At 38.8% G+C, this 26,596-nt stretch overlaps 1 protein-coding gene across 1 annotated transcript; it reads right to left on the bottom strand.

Moving 5' to 3' along the window:
* C9orf72 (C9orf72-SMCR8 complex subunit) lies at positions 1 to 26,596 on the bottom strand. Its single transcript, XM_019965855.2, has 11 exons — positions 26,519 to 26,596; positions 19,736 to 20,223; positions 18,348 to 18,407; positions 11,884 to 11,979; positions 11,073 to 11,137; positions 9,744 to 9,816; positions 8,029 to 8,145; positions 6,126 to 6,361; positions 3,070 to 3,127; positions 1,938 to 2,047; positions 1 to 1,832 (listed from the first exon to the last, which is right to left on the bottom strand). The coding sequence occupies exons 2-11, from the start codon at positions 20,177 to 20,179 to the stop codon at positions 1,646 to 1,648; spliced, it is 1,446 nt and encodes a 481-aa protein (XP_019821414.1). The 5' UTR covers positions 20,180 to 20,223; positions 26,519 to 26,596; the 3' UTR covers positions 1 to 1,645.

Below are 26,596 nucleotides of genomic sequence, written 5' to 3'. Positions count from 1 at the left end.
AAATTTCCGACATTTTATTCAAAATTCTCCATCTAGGAGCAAAGACATATAACAATGTGCACACATGCTTTAATAACTTATTTCACTGTACAACTTGCATCCCAAACAATAGTACAATAAATGAGCAAAAGAAAATAATTAGCACTTAAATAATCTAGCAAGTAAATAGCACTGAATACGGGGTTCAATAAGGTGGTATCTGTACACTGTTTCATGACTGAGCCATAGCATCCCTCATCTGGTTGAGTGTGTGTCTAAAAATCAAGATGTCTACACCTTTCCTATTAGTGATGTGAAAGGCTGGTAGGACCTATGTTGGTTCTGGTTAAATTCGGTGGGCAAGGATGGAGGGGCTCTACCACTTTTCTCCCTTTCTTATACATATCTTTCCCTTTTATGTTACTTTCACAGTTTAAATAAAAATGTATTTTATGATTGCGTATATTGTCTTGTCAATGCTGTTTCAGCACAGAATTAGGTTAATTGGGTATATTATAGCTAGCACAATGGTCCAAACACAGGAAGGAAACAAAAGAAATTGACCACTTAGTTCTGCCAAAGTAGCACCTAGTAAAACAGCAGGTCAGTAAAGTTTCTCCTGCTAGTCCTTGTATGATGAAGGCAAAGAGACATGGCAACAACTCCAAAACATGGGCAGAAATGTAAGGAAGACGGTATTATTCGCAGTCTTGAAAAGAAATCTTACTAGTGAGTATTTTTCTATTCCATTTAATAATCTGAGTTATAATGATTACTAAATCAGAGCAAGACTATACAAGAGGAAAACAAGATAAAAATGAGTGACTAGGGAAATCTGAACTTCTTCCAAGTGATTACATTTTCCAAGGGGAAAAAAAAAGGCACAGGAGGTACACATTTCAGTTTGGCTCAAAAATAATGAAAAGTAACTGGAAAAGTTGGCAATAACTATGGAAACATTAAAATCCAATTCTCTGTATTTTCTGTGACAGAGCTCAACAAACAAACAGAAAAAAAACACCCTGACTGTGATTCACCATCATCAGGACTATACACAGTGCCTGATGTTTCTACCCAGACTGAATCCTGAGGAGTACGTCTGCAAAGTAGGATCTTATAACTGATTTCAACAACACGTATGCTTGATCAATATTTTCTTTCTAAAACTTAATCTATGTTCAAGCTACCTTCCTTCTGTGGAGCTGAAAGAATCTAAATGCTCTGGTTTGTAGCTGATTGTAAAAGTAGTTCAGTAACCCCACATACCAAGGAACATCAAGAGATGGAAAGTCAACTAGTCTTATGCCTGTGAAAGCTAACTCAGATATCACTTTGATACTTGTAAACCATGTAAGTTTCAAAAAACAGCAGTTGTGGTCAAGTTTATATCCTACATCTTTAAAAGACAGCAATACTATTTATTATAATTGTAAACATAATAAGTCTGTCTCCGAAGACAGCACATCCAGGAAAAGGTGCATTTATTGTAACCGTGCACCTGACATCCCCTTACAAACTTTTTGTGACAACTGTAGTGTAACTAACTAACTGCCGTTGCTAAGTAGGGCTCTAGAGCATGACTGGAGGGAGTCTCCTTTCCCAACATCACCAACCTACGTTAGCAGCAATTATGATTGTGACGAAACATTCTTAACAGGTTACACATTTAAAACGTCATTAGAACATCTCGTTCTTGGACACTGGTATAGAAAGGTCTTCCAAAGATAAAGGAGTGGAGGCCTGGCTTAATTTTCTCAGCCAGAGCCATTATAATGTTAAGATCGCCCTCTGCTGTTAAATCAAGGTCTATCTTCAGGTTCCGAAGCGATTTAAAGGGCTTTTTCCCCTTCTGCCTACAAATAATGATACAAGAGAAATTATAAGATAGAAGAGGTCCAAAGGGTTCAAAATGAAAGCAATTAATGAAGGTTTTTCTTCCATGGAGGAGTCTGACTTACGTATCATCTTCTATATATTTTATTAGCGTCAAGGCTTTTCTGTGAAGGACGAGCAGAAACTGTGCAAGGAAAGTACTCCTGAGAGACAGACCGGGTTTCAAATGAAAGACCTGCAGGAAAATGAAGCATGCTCATAAATAATTTGCTCCCGTTCTGCTTATCCACAGCATGTTTCTGCTGACAGTGCCTGGCAGGTAACCCACGTTTGAGCAGCCCTCCCTAATGGTCTCCATGGATGGATACATCCTGGTGGACAGGAGGGGATGGACATACTGGAACGGCCTGACAGTTCTGATTCCTCTTTTAAGAATGGACTCAAAATTGTCCTTCTACCTTAGACTACAGTCATATTTATTTTGTTATTAAAAATCATGATATAGGTTACTTCTGGTTGTGTTACTTAGCTCTGCCCATATCTTCAAATAAAACTGGAGCTCCTAGAGGTTGAACTGTGCTTTCACTATGGTTTTGAGATATTCATATTTTTCTATTTTGAGGGGTGGGGGGTGCATGGGTAGTGGTAGAACAATTTTATTTATGCTTGAGAAGCATGGAATTACATGACTTTGAATTATCCCTGAACTTTGCAACATGTCACAGATCACACAGACCTGGATCCAAAATTTCTAGTTAACCTCAGGATTATATTATTTCAAAGCTACATCCATGACAACTGTTTCCTGGCCTGATCCCTAGAGTGATATCATAACAAAGTCCCTCTATTTTAAGAAATAAGACCCATATAATCTAAAATTTTCTTTAAAATATAGATCTTTTACAAAGAAATGAGACAGTAAGGACGCTATCATCTAAGTAAGTCTTAAAGACATTTTTTGCTTAATTAAGGCAAATATACAACATTTGTACAAAACTTCCCTTCACTAAAAGAGAACATCCTTGGGTTATAAATTAGTGCTTAGAAGTTATTATTTGAACTGGGGGATGCTGCATCTTCAATTGTTAACATACAAACTACTTTCCACAAATAATTCAGCAGAAAAATAATTTTGACACTTTAGAAAAACCAGAGATAAAACTACAAAAGGAGCTAATTCTACAGGCATTGTGGGATATACTGGAACAGAACACATGTCATATCATTCACTCTGACAATCTCAGGTTTAATACTTACCTGATCCAGGAAGGCTTTCACAAGAGTGTCTCTATGTAAGACATCTTGAAAAATATTCCTACGAAGAAAACAGACCAAATGTTGACATGGCTTATACAAAGCTGTTTTCCACAACCTCTCATGCCAGCCAAACTGAATTATTCGAAATGGGATTATAAACATATTTATAAGAATTACATAAATAAATACAATAAAATACAATAAATAGATTTGGAAATACAATAAAATAGATTAATACACTCATTTTAACTCAAGTATACATTTATCTATTACTGGAGTCTGTCAGGCCACAATGTGATTATTTTCTTTTTAATAGTATAAGCAGTCCCAGGAAAGGTATGTACGTATCTATCAATGTATTTTAATACTTCACCTTATAAAGAATATTGAGAGCCTTAGGCAGTTGGTAAATGCAACTACCAATTCCTGTCATCGCAAAAACATAAAACAGCAACAAACATAAATATACGCCACTACTATCAAAAACCCAAACAAAATAAAAGGTTAACTTCATGTACTAATAACTCCTAATAAGCAGTTTTGGAAGAAAAAAAAAGAGGATGAATGTTAGGAAACATTCAAGTGGGAATAAGGAACACACACAGATGATTATCTCCAATGTCTTGCCCACTGGGTTTGCATCCACAAGTCCATCCTCTGGTGAGTAACATGAATCAGCTACCTAAGAAAACGTTAGCTACATCGGCAATGAGCAGAGTCAAAATTAAGTTCTAATTCACACTTGAGATAATGTTCATCTACCATACAACTTAAGATATTATGCTGCTAAGTCGCTTCAGTTGTGTCCGACTCTGTGCGACCCCAGAGACGGCAGCCCACCAGGCTCCCCCGTCCCTGGGATTCTCCAGGCAAGAACACGAGTGGGTTGCCATTTCCTTCTCCAATGCATGAAAGTGAAAAGTGAAAGTGAAGTCGCTCAGTCGTGTCCGACTCTTCGAGACCCCATGGACTGCAGCCTACCAGGCTCCTCCGTCCACGGGATTTTCCAGGCAAGAGTACTGGAGTGGGGTGCCATTGCCTTCTCCGTAAGATATTATAGGCACTTTAAAAAGACTGTCTATTTCCCAGGTCTCAACCCCTTTTGGTCTTTCTCTTCTTCCTTCCCTCTCCTTGCCTTCTCCAAGGAATTTACTGGGATACTAGGCTATACTCAAGTCAGAGGGTAACATAACATTTACTAAGGTAAACAATTTTTAACTAAAAAGAAAGAAAATAGTCGGGATCATCATATACCTGATCGAAGTACCAAGGAAAGAGATGTGTGTGCAGATGTAAATAGCAAAGTACCTAAAACTTCCTAGTTTTAGGGAATGGGTGTTCCCAACTACAGAAGAAGGAAACTCAGAAAACGGGGAAAAAAAAATCAGCATTTCACAATTACTGGCTGTTCAACTGGTGGCCAGTGGGAACTGACAGCACCCACTTTCTGGCTTTGGAGAGAGAATTTAGCTATTTAAGTCTAGTGTTCTGAACATATCTGCTTTATAATTTGATTGTCTTGGTCAAAAGGGAATTAGATGAAGCAAAGTTTCATAAAAAGAGTATTTTCAGTGACTGATTTTTCATGTTTAGGTAGTGAGTGGAATTATTTTTAAGAGTTAAAATTAAAAATATCTTAAAAATAAGTAATATTGCTTAAACTAAAAAGTAAAATATGTCCATAAAACATAAAAGTTAATAATACATCAATCTAGAGTCTGAAAATATTATCTTTGGATAATGTTATGTTTAGGAAATTTACTTAACAGCTGAAAACAAATTTTAAAAGTTCATGACATTATTTGTTATGATCAGGAAAACAAGAATAGGTGGCTCATCACAGTTTGTCAAATCAGCGAAGCCAACATAACTGGCTAAAATGAGTAAGACATATTAAAACCATACATGTATCTCCTCTAAAAAAAAATTCCAGAACTTTAGATAAAGTTCACTAAATTCCCCTCAAAGAGCTCTCCAGCAACCTACCAAAAAACCAGAAACAATGGACAGCCAGGAAAAGCTGGTTCTTAATGAAGCCATCTTTCCGTACCTAGAGACACATGAGACTGGGGATTCCTGGGACATGGTGTTCCTTTGCTATGCTTGTGGGCAACACCTGCTGTCTGACTAGTGGCGCTTCACAAGTCTGTTGCCTCAGCTCAAAATTTTTCTGTAAGACACAGGATAGGGTTTCTTGCTCCAATTTTACTGCTGCCTTATCCACTAAAACCTGGATTATTTACTAGTCAACATTTACTGAGCACATTCTATATGCCGGGTACAGAGAACCATGAGAGTATATGACAATTTATTTTCCTGATTTCAGAACACTAAGTGTTTTACAGTTCAGATTTCTTTTTTTTTCTTAATTGGGTCCACATTCAACATTTTATTATCATTACTTTTTCTGTTAATTTACCGATCATACCTTATGGTAAGAAATGAACACAACACAAGAGAATATAAAAGGATGCTCTATTACTGTATTTTCACAGTTTTGCTGTATTTTATATTTATATGTCAAGGGAAAAAAAAAGATACCATTCCCTCTTTGGTTTAGTTAATAAATAAGCTTCTTAATGACCTTTACACACTAGTCTATAAGCAATGGAAGGACCTGGGTCTGGGGCTGTCTGGTTGGCCACTATTAACCTTAACATCACTGATTCAATGGGCGTGAACTTGGGTGAACTCCAGGAGATGGTGAAGGACAGGGGAGGCCTGGCGTGCTGCAGTCCATGGGGTGGCAAAGAGTCGGACACGACTTGGCCACTGAACAACAACAAACCTTAGCACCTTGTAACTAGGGGCTCAATGTATATCTGTTAATTAAGTACTTAAGTACTTATTTTTAAGGACTAATCTAACTTATGGCAAACACAATCATACTAAAAAAAATAGACATTTAAGAAAAACAATGCTTGATTCACCACAGATTTCTTCTAGCATAATTAATATGTCTTCCCTTTTAAACACTGAATTGTTTGTTTCTACTCATAAAAGACAGTTTCCTAATGCTGCTTAATGACAACATCAGAAAGCAGGGCACGACGTACAAGTCCGGGGTAAAGCTTTCATCTGTGTAGATGAAGGTATCCTGAGCTACATCTTCTTCTGAAGTGGCTCGCCAGAACGCTGCCAGCTCTGATCGCATGTATCTACGCTGATTATAAATGTGTTCGTGACAGGGTGGCATCTGCTTGACGGTATTGACGTCCACATCTATGTGTGTGGTGGGGTAGGGCGCGTACATGACTTGCCGGAAGGGAAGCACAAAGCTTCCAGTTGAATCCTGTCAGAATGAAAAGAAAACCGTCTTTTACACTGAAAGATATGAAGATTATCTTTTAATTTAAAAAATTGGCTTTAACTTAGCAAACTCAGCTCTAGAAATTTATCCCAGAAAATGAATCATGGTTGTGTGTCACGTTTGAGTGGCGTGTGTGCTACAGCACTGGATTAAACAGTAAAACACCAGAAACACTCTGAGCGTCCAAAAAGAGAAATACATATTTATTCATTTAAAGAAATGAAAGTCGTTTATTGTTTAGCTGCTAAAAATTAAGTTGCCAATGTTTATGTGTTGATACTGAAAGATGTTCATAATATATTATGAAAAAAGGAGCTTAAAACATGAAGAGTATAATCTAATTTTCTGGGCTGGGGGAAGGGAAAGATATGAAAAAATTACAGAGGAAGAAAAAGACCAGAAAGATATAAGCCAAATATTAATAGGGGCTAGTCAATGGATTATGAGATTACAAGTGAGTTTTTATATTCTTGGTTATTCATGTTCTGTTAAGTATCAGTTGAATATTCATTTTTATAGTAAGTATACTTCTTTCCAGGTACAGTCAGTTGGGTAGTCAGTTGCCATATAACAAGTACCTACTGTTATAATATCAAAGTATGCTCTAAAAGGCTATACAATTTAAACTTGCATGGAAAATTCTTAAGAAACATGTTTTCATTAAATTATAGTTTCAAATTCTCTGCTATGCATTTGGTATAGGTTCCTTTAAGGGATAAAATTATACATTAAGTGAGATGATGCTGAGGAAATTAAAGTACTAAGTACCTCATTATGCCTTTGATAGGAGAAGTTCTAATTTTCAGATCTGTACATATCAAATAAAAAATGAGTTTCTCAAGTAGTTTCTGTATTTAAACAATATTATTCTGAGCTCAGAGCAAGCATATTATTGAAAATGTAAAAGCTGAATATAATTTTTACTTGCAACAATTTTTAGTATTTTTTTCTTTCATTTTACTATGCCTACATCCTCAAGAAAGCAATCACTCTGAAAGACTCAGACAATCATTAGGAAATCTACTTCTTCATATCTCTGATGATAATCAAAACATCAATAATGAATTCAATAAAGTGAATAAGGATTCCCCATAATTAATGAAAATAATTGTTAATTTATATTTATCTGTTTTGCTCCTTGAAAAGCAGACTCAAGTAAATAAAGAAAAAGTATAAAATAAATTTTTTCTTATATATACATACACACTGATAAATAGAAGCTGGTCAAATCCTATACAATTTGTCAAGACAGGAAGCAGCTTAACATTTCCTTTTCAGTAAATGAATGTGGTACATAAAACATCAAATGGTAACAAGAATTCAAATCTGTTCAGTAAATAAGAAATAGTCCCATTTTAGTTGTGTACACTGATTCAAGCACATATCAAAAAAAAAAAAAGATCCTGAGACCAGATAGGTGTGGGAAACCAAACAGAAACACCAAGAAAGCTATTCTGTGATGTTTTCCTGATACAAACTATAAATTTATAAGATATTCACTCCATCCTCAGACCTGTGAAAAGGAAGTCAAGCTCCTTACCATACAAACACGAGACACGTTAAATGCTAATGTTCAACATATATTTATAAAGAATCTCAAAGATGATTTTAAAAAAGTTTGTGTCACTTGTGATAAATGGAAACTGTACCTTTAGTAGGCCTTGTACAAAGAGCCCTGACTCATATTTAAATGATGATTCTGCTTCACACAATCTGGAGCATTTTCTCTCTGCTGGAGTCAGAAAAAGGCATAATGTTCTTACTATCTGTAAAATGAAAATATTTTAGCATTAAAATATGGATAAAAAGGCCAGTTTGCTTAGGAAAGAGACCTGAATAGAAATTTCAGGTGTTACTTTCAATAAAACCTATTCTGAAAAATAAGTATTTCTCAGTAACCTGGAATAGTCTGTGGGATATAACAGTTGTTGCTTAACCTAAGTATTCTGTGGCCAAATAAGCTTGGAAAATGTTAGTAAAGTTAACTGTATGGTATCTCAAAACCATTACCATTTGAATACACACTATGACTCTCTAGGTGACTGATACAATAAGCAGACTTTCTCAAACTTATTTTACCATGGAAACCTTATTCCTAATCTTATATGAGGAAATAATGACCTAATATAATTATTGATTATATATCCACCCAGCAATAATTTGGATGATAAAACTAAATGCAGTTAAATTAGGCAGAATTATATCTTCTGTTTAAAAGTTAGAGTTTAGAAACCTATCATTCTGACAAGATTTGGTGATAGATCTATTAGGAAAAAATAAAAAGCCATGTAACTATCTCAGAATTCAGGTTACATTCAGAATTTTTATATTAAAATAGTGGTTTTTAAATTAATGGTGGCAACCTTTTTCCCCTCAAATTAAAAAGATAAAAGAGAAGCTATTAAGCTAAAAGACGATGGTAGATAAGAAAAATGCAAAATACAGAACCCCAACCACTGAGGCTTTTTCTCCCCAAGAAGCAACTGGGAAGGTCTTAAGGAATCTGAAAGCTCTGCAGGACATGAACTGAAAGCTACCTTTTGGGGCAGCAGAAATAATAATAAGCCACTAGATATAATAACAGGTAAGTTAATCTGTCATAAATGGTTATACCAGAAATATAATCTTGGTAAATCAAGGGTTGGGTAAGTCTACAGGGAAGCTTATCACAGGAAAAAAATAATGAAATTATTTGTCAAGCAAATAATCATTCCTAACATACTTCTTGTGTAAAACCTGAAAAATCAGGTTTGCTTAAATTGATAAGATACATATACTTATCTCTTTCTAATTAGTGATCAGTGAAGAAAAGTACAAAATCCCTTAGTTTACTACCTAATGCTTGGAAAGGTTCATGAATTCTTTTTTAACTCATACAGCACTGAAGGAGGTGGTCACAAATGTTGCCATACAACCTCCAATGACCACTTAGTAGCAATAGGTTCCTAAAAGGAAAAGATTTAGAGGGAAAAGCAAGGTAATGAAATCACGATGAATGATGAGATTCCGTTTCCTTGGAATTAGTACCAAAAGAACATGGCCATCTTCATATACATTAACGATAACATCAGGAAATAGAAGACAAGTATTTTTAAAAACATCTGATTTTAAAATATTCTCAAAACCATTTATACAATACTGAGACTAGTATTTATAAATTATCATGATGAAATTGATAAATGACTTCCATTTCAGATAGTTTAAACTTATTTTTGCCATAAGGTGTCCCAGTAATTTGGTCAGATTACATTGCCTCCTAAAATTATAAGATCATCTTGACTGCAACCTAACCTTTAAATTACAATCCACATATGTTAGCAGCATTAAAAAATCAGATTATTTGCTGGATTACAAAATAAATTACCTTATTTACTTTCTCTGCACTGCTACCTACTACAACAGAGCAGCCACAAGTTTGCAGGTGTGAGCTGATAGCGCTGTGAATTGAAAAAGAAAGATTAAAAAAATGTTGACTGTAAAATAATTTCACAAACTAAAAAAAAAAGGCAAGTGAACTTCAAAAAACTCTAAATAGCTTTAAATGATGAACATCAAAGTTCTGATCATAATGCCATCTTTTATTTCTATAGTACTCTGCATTTTCCACCACTTGACTTTCACAGATTCTATCTGAACCTTAAAACAATGCAGTTAGTAAAATATCACAGTTTTACAGTGGAAGAAATTGAGGTACAAAGAGGTTAAAGTGGTTTGTTTAAAGTCAAATGGGGCTAAAAATAACCTCATGAATGGCTGACACTGAGCAGAATCAGGACTAAAGAGCTTCTGATTCAAGCCATGTAAGGCTTTGAGGTTAAACACATATCTTTAAGACCCCATCATGAACCTAAAGGAGAAGACTTGTAGACATAAAAGCAAGTACTTTATCCTTTCATTCCTCATTTTTTAAAACAAAATTTCATGATAATCTGTAATTGTAAAGAAACACTCAAGTAGAAGATGAGCTTATAAATGCAGGCAGAGCACTTGGGGACTAATATGCAGGCACTCAATAAACACTGGCCATTGTTATTATCATTTTTCTTAGAATAAATAAACAGACAATGTTAGCTATTTGCTATTATTATGTGCCCATATGTGCCATGCACTGTTTTAAATGCCTAATACGATTCATCTCACTGAATCTTACAACACTCCTATGAAGTAGGTAATATTATCCCATCTTACAGATGAGGAAATGCAGGCATGGAGAGCTCCTGCAGCTTGCTCAGGGTCACACAGCAGTGAGCCAGGAAGCCTGATTTTAGAGCCCACGTTCTAAAATCTACTGTAACAAGGAAAGCATCAGTACAAATACGAAAATTGTCTTTCCTAGGCCTAAGTGCGTCCATCTATAACACAACTTAATTAGAAAGGGTTCTTTGTTTCAGCTTTCATGAGAAGAAAAACAAGAAACCAGAACCAGACAAGGCTCTAAGAATTCTTATCTAAACACTATGGGAAACTCAGCTTCTTTAAATATTAAGAAGAGTCACATCAAATGTATCATAGGTAAATAACAAGTAAAGAAGCAACACAAAGCTAAGCAATAATTCAATCATGCATTGCTGACCCTAGAATAATCTAGTTAGGCATTCTCTTATTATTTTCTTCCTTCCCAATCTTGTCACAGGTGAGCATAAAATCTGCATCTGCTTCATCCAGCTTTTATGAAAAGAAACAAAATTCTTACTTGAGAAGAAAGCCTTCATGGCAACTGTCACCAATATCATCATCATTGAGAACTGTGTCAGCTATCTAAAACGCACCAAAAGGAAAAAAAGAATATTCTGGCTGTTAACAAAACGCTGAAATAACAATTTTAATACATAAGTTTTCTGAAGTCTAGGTTCAATGAGACACATTGCCCTCATTTCTGAGCATCACAAATCCCCATAAAACAATCTGTGTCACCAATATAAACTTGCAGAACAAGTGATGTGAAAGCTGGGGAGACAGGTTAAGTAACCATTTTTACAAGAGCTACTTCCTCTTCTGAGCTGTCACAATCAGGAAACAAATCTTAATTACAAAGTCAGGAAGCTGCTAAATTAGTTGCCTGAAGATTTCTCTTCACATCTATAGTGTGTAATTCCTAATGTCCTCAACAAATGGGTGATTAAGGAAATCACACTAGTGAAGATAGGGGAACGTCCACTAGAGCTATGATCTGTACACTGCTTTGTTACAAGAAGTACTGCACTGAACACTGATTGACTCTCTAAGGTCTGAAATTATCATACTTCTAGGAAATACAAGAGTGGAGAATTTAACTAAATTTATCATAACTGCTATTACTAACCAAAAGGTCTCTGCTTGGTCATTAAATTCAGAATTTTAAATGTGTTTGTTAAAGTGGCTCATAATTCATATGAATGATATGTATGATAAAAATTTGTACTACTAAAATTAGAACATTACTAATATATGTAGTAGTAATATAACTTAGGGGAATTAATAAACGGTACCATTGCTCCGATTTAACATGACAACTGAGAACTTACATCTATTTCTTCTGGAACACTGTGCGATTTCATAGATGAAAGCAGTTCCATTACAGGAATGACTTCTCCAGTAAGCATTGGAATAATACTCTGACCCTGCATAAAAGAGTAAAATGAGGTGAAGAAAATCACAAACTATAGGATGAAGTTGGCGATAACAAATCAAAAACTGAAAGCAGAGAATAACACCCTTTAACACATAAATACTTGATAATTTATTCAAACACTGGAGGAGGAAATAACAACCCCTTCCAGTATTCCTGCCTGGAAAATTCCATGGACAGAGGAGCCTGGTGGGCTACAGTCCATGGGGTCGCAAAGAGTCGGATATGACTGAGCAACTGAGCGCACACATTCAAACACAGCCTCAAACAGTGTCTACTCTGAAACCTTTCTATTTCTATAAGATTTATATGCTATTTAAAACTCCTTTTCATTCTTCCAGGAATGATTTTCTTTAGTCAGAATGGAATCATTGGTTTATCATTTACACACAATAATTAAATCACCACACCAAATTTAAAAAGAATCTCCTCTGCAATTTTATTGTGAGAAATAATCAAAGGTCATTGATGCATTTTATATTAAAAATGGGGAAAGACAAGCGTAAAAAGGCTTTAAAATTCTCAGTAGAAAACTCAGTAGTAAAGCTTGAGTCAATACTCAATCTCTATATTCATAATAAGGTATAATCTACCCAAATCAAAGTCGTAGCATGTATTTTTAAGAATCAACAAAGACGACAAGTTTCCTTTAGTGTTCTTTCAAGGTAATACTACGACTGCTTACATTTCAAAAATGTAGTTTTAAAATCTGCAGTTTATAGAAGGAAGTTGAAAACTCAATAGAGAACACCGCACGTGTGAAGCGCCTCAAGTATGGGTGGCTCCTGCATGCATTCATGGCCACTGTGACTCCCCAACATGTGTGGCCCATGCTGAAATCACAGACTTTTAAAGAGGCAGATGAAACTGTCATATGTCTATCAATTTTTAGCTAAACATGTTTTTAAAATCACGTATTAAGATCAATCTAAGAACAAAACTTATCCCCTCATTCACATTTCAGGAAATGATTATATTTAAACTGCTGCTGCTGCTGCTGCTAAGTTGTTTCAGTCGTGTCCGACTCTGTGTGACCCCATAGAAGGCAGCCCACCAGGCTCCGCCATCCCTGGGATTCTCCAGGCAAGAATACTGGAGTGGGTTACCATTTCCTTCTCCAATGCATGAAAGTGAAAAGTCAAAGTGAAGTCGCTCAGTCGTGTCCGATTCTTAGTGACCTCATGGACTGCAGCCTGCCAGCTCCTCCGTCCACGGGATTTTCCAGGCAAGAGTACTGGAGTGGGGTGCCATTGCCTTCTCCAATATTTAAACTCCTTACATTGAATTGAAGAAAGTAGGGAAAACCACTAGACTATTCAGATATGACCTAAATCAAATCCCTTACGATTATACAGTGGAAATAACAAATAGATTCAAGAGATTAGATCTGATAGACAGAGTGCCTGAAGAACTATGGATGGAGGTTCGTGACACTGTACAGGGAGGCAGTGATCAAGACCATCCTCAAGAAAAAGAAATGCAAAAAGGCAAAATGGTTGTCTGACGAGGCCTTACAAATAGCTGAGATAAGAAAAGCAAAAGGCAACGGAGAAAAGGAAAGATATACCCATTTGAATGCAGCATTCCAAGGAATAGCAAGGAGAGATAAGAAGACTTTCCTAAGTGATCAATGCAAAGAAATAGAGGACAACAAGAGAATGGGAAAGACTAGATACCTCTTCAAGAAAATTAGAGATACCAAGGGAACATTTCATGCAAAGATGGCCACAATAAACAGAACAGTATGGACCTAATAGAAGCAGAAGATATTAAGAAGAGGTGGCAAGAATACACAGAAGAACTAAAAAGATCTTCAACATGAAGATCTTTTTTGTACAGTTTGCCTCTTCTTAATATCTTTTGCTTCTATTAGGTCCATACTGTTCTGTTTATTGTGGCCATCTTTGCATGAAATGTTCCCTTGGTATCTCTAATTTTCTTGAAGAGGTATCTAGTCTTTCCCATGGTGATGGAGTTCCAGTTGAGCTACTTCAACTCCTAAAAGATGATGCTGTGAGTGCTGCACTCGATATGCGAGCAACTTTGGAAAACTCAGCAGTGGCCACAGGACTAGAAAAGGTCAGTTTTCATTCCAATCCCAAAGAAATGCAATGCCAAAGAATGTTCAAACTATTGCACAATTACGCATCTCACATGCTAGCAAAGCAATGCTCACAACATTCTCCAAGCCAGGCTTCAACAGTACATGAACCATGAACTGCCAGATGTTCAAGCTGGATTTAGAAAAGGCAGAGGAACCAGAGATCAAATGGCCACCATCCATTGGATCATAGAAAAAGCAAGAGAGTTCCAGAAAAATATCTACTTCTGCTTCACTGACCATGCCAAAGCCTCTGACTGTGTGGATCACAACAAACTGTGGTAAGTCTCAAAGAGACAGGAATATCAGACCACCTGACCTGCCTCCTGAGAAATTTGTATGTGGGTCAAGAAGCAACAGTTAGAACTGTACATGGAACAGCAGACTGGTTCCAACTCAGGAAAGGAGTACATCAAGACTGTATATTGTCACCCTGCTTATTTAACTTATATGCAGAGTACATCATGCAAAATGACGGGCTGGATGAAGCACAAGCTTGAATCAAGATTGCCGGGAGAAATATCAATAACTTCAGATACAGAAATAACACCATCCTTATGGCAGAAAGCGAAGAAGAACTAAAGAACCTCTTGATGAAAGTGAAAGAGAGTGAAAAAGTTGGCTTAAAACTCAACATTCAGAAAACTAAGATCATGGCATCCGGTCCCATCACTTCATGGTAAACAGATGGGGAAACAATGGAAATAGTGACAGACTTTATTTTCTTGGGCTTCCAAATCACTGCAGATGGTGACTGCAGCCATGAAATTAAAAGATGCTTGTTCCTTGGAAGAAAAGTTATGACCAACCTAACAACATATTAAAAAGCAGAGACATCACTTTGCACACAAAGGTTGGTCTAGTCAAAGCTATGGTTTTTCCAGTAGTCATGTACGGAGGTGAGAGTTAGACTATAAAGAAAGCTGAGCGTCAAAGAACTGATGCTTTTGACCTGTGGTGTTGGAGAAGACTCTTGAGAGCTCCTTGGACTGCAAGGAGATCCAACCAGCCCATCCTAAAGGAAATCAGTCCTGAATATTCATTGGAAGGACTGATGTTGAAGCTGAAACTCCAATGCTTTGGCCAACTGATATGAAGAGATGACTCACTGGAAAAGATCCTCATGCTGGGAAAGATTGAAGGCAGGAGGAAAAGGGGACGACAGAGGATGAGATGGTTGGATGGCATCACCGACTCGATGGACATGAGTTTGAGCAAGCTCTGGGAGTTAGTGCTGGATGGCATGCTGCAGTCCGTGGGGTCGCAAAGAGTCAGACATGACTGAGCAACTAAACTGAACTCAAACTCCTTACATGCATATTTGAAGTAGAAACTCTGCATTCCTAGGACCAGTCCTTTTCTTCAGTGACTTAACTTAGTTTTCAGAGCCCCATATCATGTTAAGTTGCTTTAGAATTTAAATGTGATGCTGCCTCTGGAAATGGTATCCTAAGGCATAGGCCCCCTTGTATCTCTCAGGATGTTTTATTATTAAAAAAAATTTGATCCTGTAGTAACCTATGAATACAAAACCTTCATTGTTTTTGCTTTTTAATTTTTTAAATGTCAGTTTATAATTACAACTATCAATACATGGAATTCAAAGACTAATGATTGAAGTTGTGTTAAATTTGCTTCCTTGTAAAACAATTTTACCATATGACAGCTACAAGCAACTAAAACTAGCATGATTAAACTTGTTTTAGACTATATATCATCATCAAACAGTATTTATTGCTCAAAATAAAGTCACTGCAACCACATGATGTGGGATTTGCAAGAACTCAATTATCAGGCAACTCCTTTTCAGAAAGGATAATTATGGGAGAATACCGTCCCTTTGGGGCTCCCTTGAGAGAATCCACCTGCAATGCAGGAGACCCCGGTTCAATTCCTGGGTTGGGATTATGCCCTGGAGAAGGGACAGGCTACCCACTCGAGTCTTCTTGGGCTTCCCTTGTGGCTTAGACGGTAAAAAACTCTCCTGCAATGCGGGAGACCTGGGTTTGATCCCTGGGTTGGGAAGATCTCCTGCAGGAGGGCAAGGCAACCCACTCTCGTGCCTGGAGAATCCCCATGGACAGAGGAGCCTGGCAGGCTACAGTCCATGGGGTCACAAAGAGTGGGACATGACTGAGCAACTAAACACATACCTTCCCTTTCAGTTCAGTCCAGTCGCTCAGTCGTGTCCGACTCTTTTCGACCCCATGGTGTAGGCATATATACTATTTATACACAGCATCTCAGACATTTATCATCATAAGCAAATGGAGATCCTCACTGAAGCTTAACAATAACAAATACTAGATGGCTGACCACAGAAGAGGCTCTAAAATGTCTTGAATTTCTCAGCAGGAAAGCAGTTCCCCTTTAAAAACCTCCTGTTTATTCAAGTATGTGTGTGCTTAGTCACTCAGTCGTGTCCCACTCTTTGTGACCCCATGGACTGTAGCCTGCCAGGCTCCTCTGTCCATGGGGATTCTTTAGGCAAGAATACTGGAGTGGGTTGTCATGCCCTCCTCCAGGGGATCTTCCCAACCCAGGGATCGAACTCAGTTTTCCCACACTGCAGGTGGATTCTTTACTGTCTGAGCCACCAGGGAAGCCCAAGTATAATTTCCTCCTGACACAGAAAGGGGAGGATAACATTTTTAAGAAGAGAGCTTAAAAGAGAAATAAACTGTAACGTTAATAGCTGTTAACTTTATAAGCACAGACTTCTGGTTTGAAAAACCCCCAGAAAACGTAGAATTTTACTGGGTTCTAAATTTCATTATGTTGACATAACTCTACTAGTTCCTCCATAACCAGAAGGTACATCTAGAGGTTGGTGAAAGTCCTGGGCACACTTCTTACTGCCTAGCAAGGAAAGCCGGGCTTCTGTGAGTAAAGGGAAATATTTTCTTGTTAAGTCTTAGACCTTTCTCCGTATATGCTTCCTTCTGACTTTTGTAAATATTATTTACAAAAGTACAAACATATAAATTTTGTAAAGATCATTTTATAGCATTTTGTATTTGCCTTATGTTCCTATATCCTGACAAATTTCTAGAAAAAGCGATTGTTTAAAATACTGTTTGTCTCAGGCATCCCAAAGAGAACCAGAGAGAAGGCTTGTTTACACTGGAGTTTCCAGAGGAGCAATGAGGGTGGCCAGAGACCCAGAGGCGATGAGAGTAAAAGCAGAGAACGGTTTCTCTGTGGGGGGATCTCCCTTCAGAAAATCTCTGCCCTGGGTTGTAAAAAAGGCTTTGTAATTAGTTTCCATGAGGGAAGCCATACCCTTGCAATCATGCTTCTCAAACCCTGGTGCCTGCTCCCCAAGGATGTTCAAAGCCATGGGATAAACATGGCATGTTTTCTTGGAGACTTGATACCACGAGAAGCCAGGATGGTAAGAAGGTAAGGAATACTAGTGGCAAACTGTAATATTAAAACAAATAGATATATCACGGAATAAAATGTAAACGGCATGAGGTTTAAATTGAGAAAGGAGCATTGACATAGACATACACTATTGTGTGTAAAATAGGTAAGTAGTGGGAAGCTGCTGCGTTAATACGGGGAGCCTACCCTGGTGCTCTGTGACGACCTAGAAGGGTGCATTGGGGTGGGGATAGGATATATATACATACATATATATAAACTTTTGCCTGATTCATGTTGTTGTTCGGCAGAGACTGCTACAAGACTGTAAATCAATTATCCTCCAATAAAAAAAAATTGCGAGAGTTTTAAAGCTACAAATGAGACTTCAAAGAAATATCATGTCTAGATCTGTGTGTGTACTCCCAGATATGTTAGGGGTACTCACTCTCCTGCTACAACTACTTCTGTAGAAATGCTTAAGAAGCAATACCTTAAAAAAAATAATATACAGCACTTAAAATTTTTACTATGTGCAACTTGTCTAAAACTTATCCTACGCAAATGGAAAAAAGGTAGCAAAATATTAATTTGTAGATTCAGTTCTTATTATCGTTCATTTAACTCTTCAGGTCTAAGATATGGAAGTTTTCATCCAGTTTATTCCATTTATCTCCATGAAGGTTCTGTTTGCGTTCAGGCTCGCTCTGTCAAACTAATAATGTCTGCAGGGAATCCTCTCAACCCAGGGATTGAACCTGGGTCTCCTGCATTGCAGGCAGACTCTTTGCCATCTGAGCCAGCAGGGCAGTTTAACAGAAGCGCCCCTTAGCTTTACGCAGCCCTTAGTGGTGGGTCTGGCCGTGTCCGGGGATGAGAAATCTGCGCCTTACCTGATCTTCCATTCTCTCTGTGCCTTCCAAGACGATTTTCTGGACATTTTCTTGCCTCTCCTGAGCAAGAGAAAATTCATTAAAATTAATAAACCACAACCTTTAGATACTTGTTTATTTCCCACAATACAGTTAAACGGCAGACATCTTCCTGGGTAATTTAGTTCATGGGAAAATACTTTCCACTTTAGGGTCCAAAAAAGAGGGGTGGGTGGGAAGCACCCAACAAATCCATGCTCTCATAGACAATATGAAATAAAATAACACCCTTTTTGTTGGCAGTTAAAAATATAATTTGACAGAAAAACAGTCAGTGTAACTAACATCTGCAAAGTTTCACAAAAGAAACTAATGATTTGTACTTTTCAAACTGGATAAGATCAAGATCAATCTAGGGAATACCGAGCTAGATTTTAAATGATTTTTATAAACGTGAGCATTAAGGAGGTACGCCTGCAAACATACTTTAAAAAAAAAAAACTCTTTTAAAAGATATTACTTTCCCCTACTATCTGGCAAAAGCCTTACAAAAATCAGTAATGCTTTAGTGGATTTCCATGTTACTATGAAACTAAGCAGAAAGAATGAAATCTGTTCTTCTCATGTGCCAGAATTACAGTATATGGAAATATAAATATCACTGTTTATTAAACTATAGGATTTAGGTGATAACAATAATTTCCTCTAGCTCAAGTTACAAAATCGAAAGGAATATTTTCTGAATACCATTTGGTCCAACTTCTTCATTTTAAAAATGTGCGAACTTGGCAAAGAACTTAAAGGGGCCAAAGGTTATACGGGCAAAGGCTTATGAAACATTGTCCTAAGCTGCTTATACTATACACAGTAAGTGAAAGACAGGGTCATGCAACGCAAAAATAAGCTTTCAGAGTCAAATACTTCGCAAGACAAATCCAGACTCTGAAGCTTATGTTTCTTAATTTCTCTAAGCTTTGGTTTTCTGTTTACAATGTGGAGCTATCATCTCCTACCTTCCAGAGTTAAAAGACCACAAATACCAGCCTAGATTGATTTGTACCTAATATGGTAGAAGCAGATAATAGCTCCTGTTTGAAGTTAACTGTACATAATTTCTAAAAATTAGATATAAGTGTGCGTGCGTGCCCACTCAGTTGTGTCTGATTCTTTGTGACCTCATGGACTGTAGCCTGAGAGGCTCCTCTGAACATGGAATTTGCCAGGAATACTGGAGTGGGTTGCCATTTCCTTCTCCAGGAGATCCTCCCCAACCAGGATTGAATCCAGTCTCTTGCATTGGCAGGCGGATTCTTACCACTGAGCCACCTGGGAAGCCAGACATAAATGTAGTGGAAGGTAAACTGTCAGTGGCTAGGTTAGCATGCTTAATAAGTTCCAAACCCACTCACCTTGTGCATCCATATCCTCCCTTTCCGGATAATGTGAGTTAATCTATCCACACACACTCTGTGAAGTGGGAGGTAGAAGCTCAGCTCTGTCTGGGGAAGTATAATCGATAGTCCATAGGTGCTTCTATCCCCATTCCAGTTTCCGTCGAAGATTAATGAAACAATAATTACTCCTTTCTCAGATAAGACAAAGAACTTCACGTCTATTGCCCCACTCTCTGCATTTCGAAGGATTTCTCCGTTGAGGGTATGGTTGGCAAGAAAAGTTATTTCTCCGTCGCTGAGAAGTACCTGTTCTGTCTTTGGAGCCCAGATGTGCCTTACTCTGGGACCAAGAATATTGTCCCAGTAAGCGAAGGTCGCTGCTAATAAAGGGGATTCACCACTTAAAGCAATCTCTGTCTTGGCAACAGCTGGAGATGGTGGTGGACAGAGGGTCGACATCACTGCATCCCAACTGTCACATTATCTGAAAGCTCCAGGGATATCTGGACAATGACATACAAAACCAGTGATCAAGTTCAGTGATTTTTAAGTCATCCATCAAAAACGCAATTGTTGGTATTGATATCTACATGCGTGCACATACTCAGTCATGTCCGTCTCTTTGTGATCCCATGGACTGCAGCCCACCAGGCTCCTCTGTCCATGGGATTCTCCAGGGAAGAATACTGGAGCGGGATGCCATTTCCTCCTCCAGGGGATCTTCCCAACCCAGGGATCAAACTCACATCTCCTGCGTTGGTAGGCAGATTCTTTAACATTGAGCCACCTGGGAAGCCCACTGATATATACACACTACTCTGTTTAAAATGGATAACTAATAAGGACCTGCTGTATAACACGGGAAACTCTTCTCAATACTCTGCAATGACCTATCTGGGAAAATAACGTGAAGAGTGGATATATGCATGTGCTGTACAACAGAAACACAACACTGTAAATCAACTATACTTCAATAAAAATTAAAAACAAACAAACAAAAATGTGCACTCTAAGGTGTAAAAATAAAAAATTCTTAAATGATTTAGACATATGTGGTTTTCTCCTCTCCAGTCAAAAAGATGTGAAAGCATGCCTCCTATTTTTTAATAAATATTATAGTATTTATATAAATATTATATAAATACTATAACTATTATATACTAAACCTCACTGTTTCTAAATAGCCAGACTATTTGCAATTCTAATATGATTGGCTATTTGGTTCCTGAACCATAGGAATTAAAGAGAAGCCAATTGGGAAAGGGAGGGCTCACCTAGAGACCATGGCCCCTGCTCTGGGCTGAACTGTGTCCTTCCCCACCCCAAATAGATGTTCAAGTCCTAACCCCCTGTGATCTTATTTAGAAATAAGTGTAATCAAGTTAGGATGAGGTGATATTGGATCAGGATGGTTCTAATACAATGGCTGATGTCCTGACAAGGAGAGAAAGCTTTGGAGACAAGCAGACAGAAACAGGGCCATGAGAAGATGAAGATAAACTGGAGTAATGTGGCTCCAAGCCAAGGTATGTGTGCTGGTAACTACCAGAAGCTAAACAGAGGCAAAGAGAGAGTCTTTCCTGGAGTATTTAGAGGAGCATGCCTCTGCCAACCACTTATTTTGGGCTTCTAGCTTTCAGAATTGAGACAGGATACATTTTTACATCACCCAGTTTGTGGTACTTTGTTACGGCAGTCCATACCTGGCAGTAGAAAGCCTTAAAAGCTGCTAAGAAGTCGGGGGTGGGAGGGGGGAGAGAAAAGAAAGACAAAAGATTATAAGACCACAACAATCTGGAACCATATGAGAAAATGAGGCAACATGATGCACACGATTATTCTCAACATATTCTTTGGGCATCAAGGGTATTAAAGCCAAATACAGGTGTTTAAAATGAGGTTAAGTATATTTAATATGCTATTTAATAGGAAATATATTTAATATGCTGTTCAAGAAAGCAGTATGGCATTTTATCATTACAAAGAAGCTTCTATACTAAATGGCTGAAATAAAAAAGCTTTAATTATTTAAAACATGTAGAGGACTAAATGGTTGGATAGGCCCTTTCAATCTACTGAGAAACAGAGAAGAGTGAACTGCCCAAGGTCACTGAGCCGAACTAGAATCCAGGTCTCTTTGACATCTTGCTGCTGCTGCCAAGTCACTTCAGTCATGTCTGACTCTGTGCAACTCCACAGACGGCAGCCCACCAGGCTCCCCTGTCCCTGGGATTCTCCAGGCAAGAACACTGGAGTGGGGTGCCATTGCCTTCTCCAATGCATGAAAGTGAAAAGTGAAAGTGAAGTTGCTCAGTCTTGTCCAACTCCTTGTGACCCCATGGACTGTAGCCTACCAGGCTCCTCCGTCCATGGGGTTCTCCTGGCAAGAGTACTGGAGTGGGGTGCCATTTTTACATCTAAACCCATTCCAATGAATCACTCTACCACATGAATCTACCAATGAATCCACTCATACCACATTCAATGAGGTATGAATGCAAAATGAATCATTCCTGCCTAATACTAAAATTGAATACCTATGTGTATTCAGTGACAATTTCATTTAGGCAAGTCTAAAATTGTGGAATCTATTCATTATAATGGTAAAGGATAGTAGTTAATAGGTGAGCTATGATACATCTATCTTTGCCTGTATGATTGCTTTAGAAATAACATTTGATCTATAACTAAATTCATGTCAAAGTAAACCATTTTACTTAAAATAAAGAACTTTATCTACACCTTGTCAGGAGAGCTCAGAGACTAAGGAAAAGCAAAAAATAAAATACTCTAATTTTAGAGTGTTGTATGAGCACTTTTATCATGATGTCAAGAATGGATATACAGCGTTTGGCAAAATGCCTTACTGTAAGTATGTGCAGAAATGGTTTAACACAAAGACGGTTCTTGTGTATTTTTTATTTTAGAAATTCATTTAGGAAATATTCACAGTTTTAAATGTGCTGTCTCAATTTAATAGACTTTAGAGACTACACTAAGTATAAGTTGTATAGCTTGCTTAAAATATCCACTGTTGGGACTTCCCTGGTGGTTCAGTGGTTAGGATACCACGCTCCCAATGCAGGGAGTGTGGGTTCAATCCCTGGTCAGGGAACTAAGATCCTGCAGCCCACATGACTCAGTTGGAAAAAAAAAAAAAAATCCATTGTTACAGATACAAGTTAAATACTTTACAATGACAGAATACAGGAATATAATATGAATAGAAAATGTAATGATGCTAAGATAATTAATAACAGCAAACTTTAGAGGCCAAGGAGATGCATTAAGTAAACACATACCCATATCAGTATACTGTAACATATTCTTTTGTTCTTTCTTTTTGGATAAAAAAGGTGAATAATCATAAAGGTAATACTGCCACTCAAACATTTCAGCATTGTATTGAAAATAAAAGACACTTCTTAAGTGGAATTGAACCCTGGAACAAAATCTGGTTAGATTATAGCACAACCTTTTACCTAATTGTGAAAACTGTTCTATTATAGGCTACTAACTATGTTCAACGGAGAAGGCAACGGCAACCTACTCCAGTACTCTTGCCTGGAAAATCCCATGGACGGAGGAGCCTGGTGGGCTACAGTCCATGGGGTCGCTAAGAGTCGGACACGACTGAGAGACTTCCCTTTCACTTTTCACTTTCATGCATTGGAGAAGGAAACGGCAACCCATTCCAGTGTTCTTGCCTGGAGAATCCCAGGGATGGGGGAGCCTGGTGGGCTGCCGTCTATGGGGTCGCACAGAGTCAGACTGACGCGACTTGGCAGCAGCAGCAGCAGCAGCAGCAACTATGTTCAATTTTACTGCTAGTATCATCAGAAAGAAAATAAAGGATGAAGATTATGTTGAATTGTTTAACTTTAAATCCTACTAGAAGAAATAACTGAAGAAATTAAAGTCACAGAGAAGTATAGTTAAGAGAGCCGTAAAATGAATGTATTAACAGTTAAAGTCATCATCTTTGGCAAAGAAAATCCATATATACAGAAATGGCTTGAAATCAAGAGTCTTTCATCAATATATCTTTTTACATGTAGTGCTGGCTACACCAGACAGTTATGAAACAAGAGTTTTGAGGTAAGCCAGGATCCAAATTGGGTGACACAGTGGCTTGCCACACTCCTGTAAACAAAGAACAGGGTTCAAGAGGGTGTACCCAATATACTTGCTGAAAATAACCCAACACATGCAGACATAAAGATTAATTACCACACGTTACAACTGTTAGCACAGGGGAAGTTTTAAAGTTTTGCTTTTTTTAAACCTCTGCTAAAAATCAGTCATCTCTTCTCTGATTGATATTTAGAAAGTTGGTTGGCCCTTCGGCACCCCACTCCAGTACTCTTGCCTGGAAAATCCCATGGGCAGAGAGGAGCCTGGTAGGCTGCAGTCTATGGCGTTGCGAAGAGTCAGACACGACTGAGCGACTTCACTTTTACTTTTCAATTTCATGCATTGGAGAAGGAAATGGCAACCCACTCCAGTGTTCTTGCCTGGAGAATCCCAGGGACAGAGGAGCCTGGTGGGCTGCCATCTATGGGGTCGCACAGAGTTGGACAAGACTGAAGCGACTTAGCAGCAGCAACAGCAGCTGTTGTAAATAAGAACTCAACCATCATTAGACCCACATTTCTCATAACCATGCTTTCTGTTTATTACCTCCCAATCCTAAAAGAGGGGGCTTCCTTGGTCATTCAGACTGTAAAGCATCTGCCTGCAATGCGGGAGACCTGGGTTCGATCCCTGGGGCGGGAAGATGCCCTGGAGAAGGAAATGGCAACCCATTCCAATACCCTTGCCAGGAAAATACCATGGATGGAAGAGCCTAGTAGTCTACAGTCCACGGGGTCACAAAGAGTCGAACATGACTGAGTGACTTCACAATCCTAAGAGAGGGCTTCCCAGATGGCGAGGTGCTAAAGAATCTGTCTGGCAATGCAGGAGACTCAAGAGACTTGGGTTCAATCCCTGGGTTGGAAAGACACCCTGCAGGGAGAAATGGCAACCCACTCCAGTATTCTAGTCTGGTAAATTCCATGGAGAGAGAAGCCTGGCGGGCTATATAGTCCATGGGTCACAGTGTCAGACACAACTGAGTGACGGAACGCGCGCGCATGTGCGCGCGCGCACACACACACACACACACAGCCCTAAGAGAAGCAGGATCCTAATAAAATAGCCCTACTTCCAAAATAGGACCTGCCCGGACAGATTTTATTGACACTAAACTCCCTGTAATGTCAGATAAAAAAGACTTTGCAACACTTTCCAAGACTCAGAGGTGTAGTTCACCATAGCCCTATCTGACCATCTCTCACAGCTCCAGTTTCTCAAATAGGCAGGCTAACCCACTACTCCCTAGAATTACTTAATTAAAACAGAGCCCAAGGGCAGTCTTGAAAAATAGGAGTCTTTGGTTTTTTCTTTCTCTGAAAATTAATTTGGATTGCTAACAGAGCCAGAAAAAACAAAACAAAACAAAAAACAAAAAAATGACACTATTTTATTAACTTTATAAGGTGGGGGAAAAAACCCTTTAGCTCCTATGTAATTGTCCCCTGCTGGCCTAGTGCACAATCCATCACCTACTTCTCTTGTTTTTATTTCATAGAGTACATTCATCATGATGTTAGTTTCCAAACGATTCAGGGCTTTCCTAGACTGACAAGGTGCCAGCAATACTATCTGTGTCACATAACACCATTGTATTTCAAGTATTCTGACTCCAGGCTATTAATTTCCCATACATTACATTCCTGCTTCTGTGACGTTCGAATCGTGTTAAAAGTTTTCCAACGTCTAAGATCATCAGTAAGATATAACAGTATTTGCCAAGCTCTTTGTACAAATTAAAATAACAGATGGATTGACCCCCTTTGCTTTGGATCACAAGATGAGAATAGTCTGAATCGGAATTTATCCATTGGCCACAGTCAGACTGTTTTCACTAAAGCCTAACAATCTCCATTGTTTCGGAAAGGGTCACCTCTCTGGGGCAAGTGCATGACCTCCCAGTCTCCTGAATACAGAAGCCTGGTGGAGATCACCAGGGCCAGTCAGACACTGTGTGGTCAAAGCAGACGCGTTAATCACGGCACTTCTTTCTGAAACTGATGCCATCAGTCAAGTGATGCCCAAATCATAATGGTCACTTCCTTTAAGTCTGTGCAATCTCGGAGAAGAGAAGTAAACAGGTCATGAACCACACAACGGGAGCAAAACCCAGTCTAGAACTGCTGCATCAAATTCCAGGGCATCAGCAATCCTTAGCAACCTCGAAACCGAGACAATTCTGTAAGCCAGTAGTTTGATCCCAGCCCACCCCATCCCGCTTCTTCCTCTCTCGGACCCCGACTCGGTCCGGAGCAGCCGCGCGCCGCCAGCTCTCTGGCCTTCCCTGGGCCAGGCCTCTTGGTGCCCGAGGCTCCTTCCCCTGGAGCCCGCGGCACAGGGATCCGACGGATCGATCTCTTCGGATCTCACGCCAGGACCTCGAGAATGAGCCAGCTCGGGGACTGCGGGCGGGAAAGCAGAAAAGGAGACGGAACCCTATGACCCTATCTCTGCGCCCCGGCTGCCGGAAAGTCCGGGGCCCGGATGCAGGCAACTCCACTAGTCGCCGGGCTGGAAAACCCGATGCCCGCTTTCGGTCAGGGGAGAAAGGGGTAAAGAGAAGACCCGCGGAGCCGAGCCCTGGGGAGAGCCTCCGCCGCCGCCCTTGCCCGATCCCCGCAACCGAAGCCCAAACGGCCACCTACACGCCGGCTTCTCACTCACCCACTAGCCACCGCCTGCTGCTTCGCCGTCGCAGCCGCAGCGGGCAAATGGACCGCAACCGCAGCCCCGCCCCCGTAG

Source organism: Bos indicus, chromosome 8 (genome assembly GCF_029378745.1).
Source record: "Bos indicus isolate NIAB-ARS_2022 breed Sahiwal x Tharparkar chromosome 8, NIAB-ARS_B.indTharparkar_mat_pri_1.0, whole genome shotgun sequence".
NCBI classification, from domain to species: Eukaryota; Metazoa; Chordata; class Mammalia; order Artiodactyla; family Bovidae; genus Bos; species Bos indicus.
Note: the sequence above shows the minus strand (reverse complement) of the source record. Positions and strands in the feature narration are given on the sequence as shown.

Bases quoted from the DNA above. Each gene is read 5' to 3' on its own strand.
- C9orf72 (XM_019965855.2), bottom strand. From the start codon at position 20,179: ATGTCGACCCTCTGTCCACCACCATCTCCAGCTGTTGCCAAGACAGAG. The intron at 9,817-11,072 runs GTAAGAATTTTG...TTCAATTCACAG, and splicing joins CATGAAGGCTTTCTTCTCAA to CGCTATCAGCTCACACCTGC. The intron at 2,048-3,069 runs GTAAGTATTAAA...ATTTTCCTGCAG, and splicing joins TGAAAGCCTTCCTGGATCAG to GTCTTTCATTTGAAACCCGG.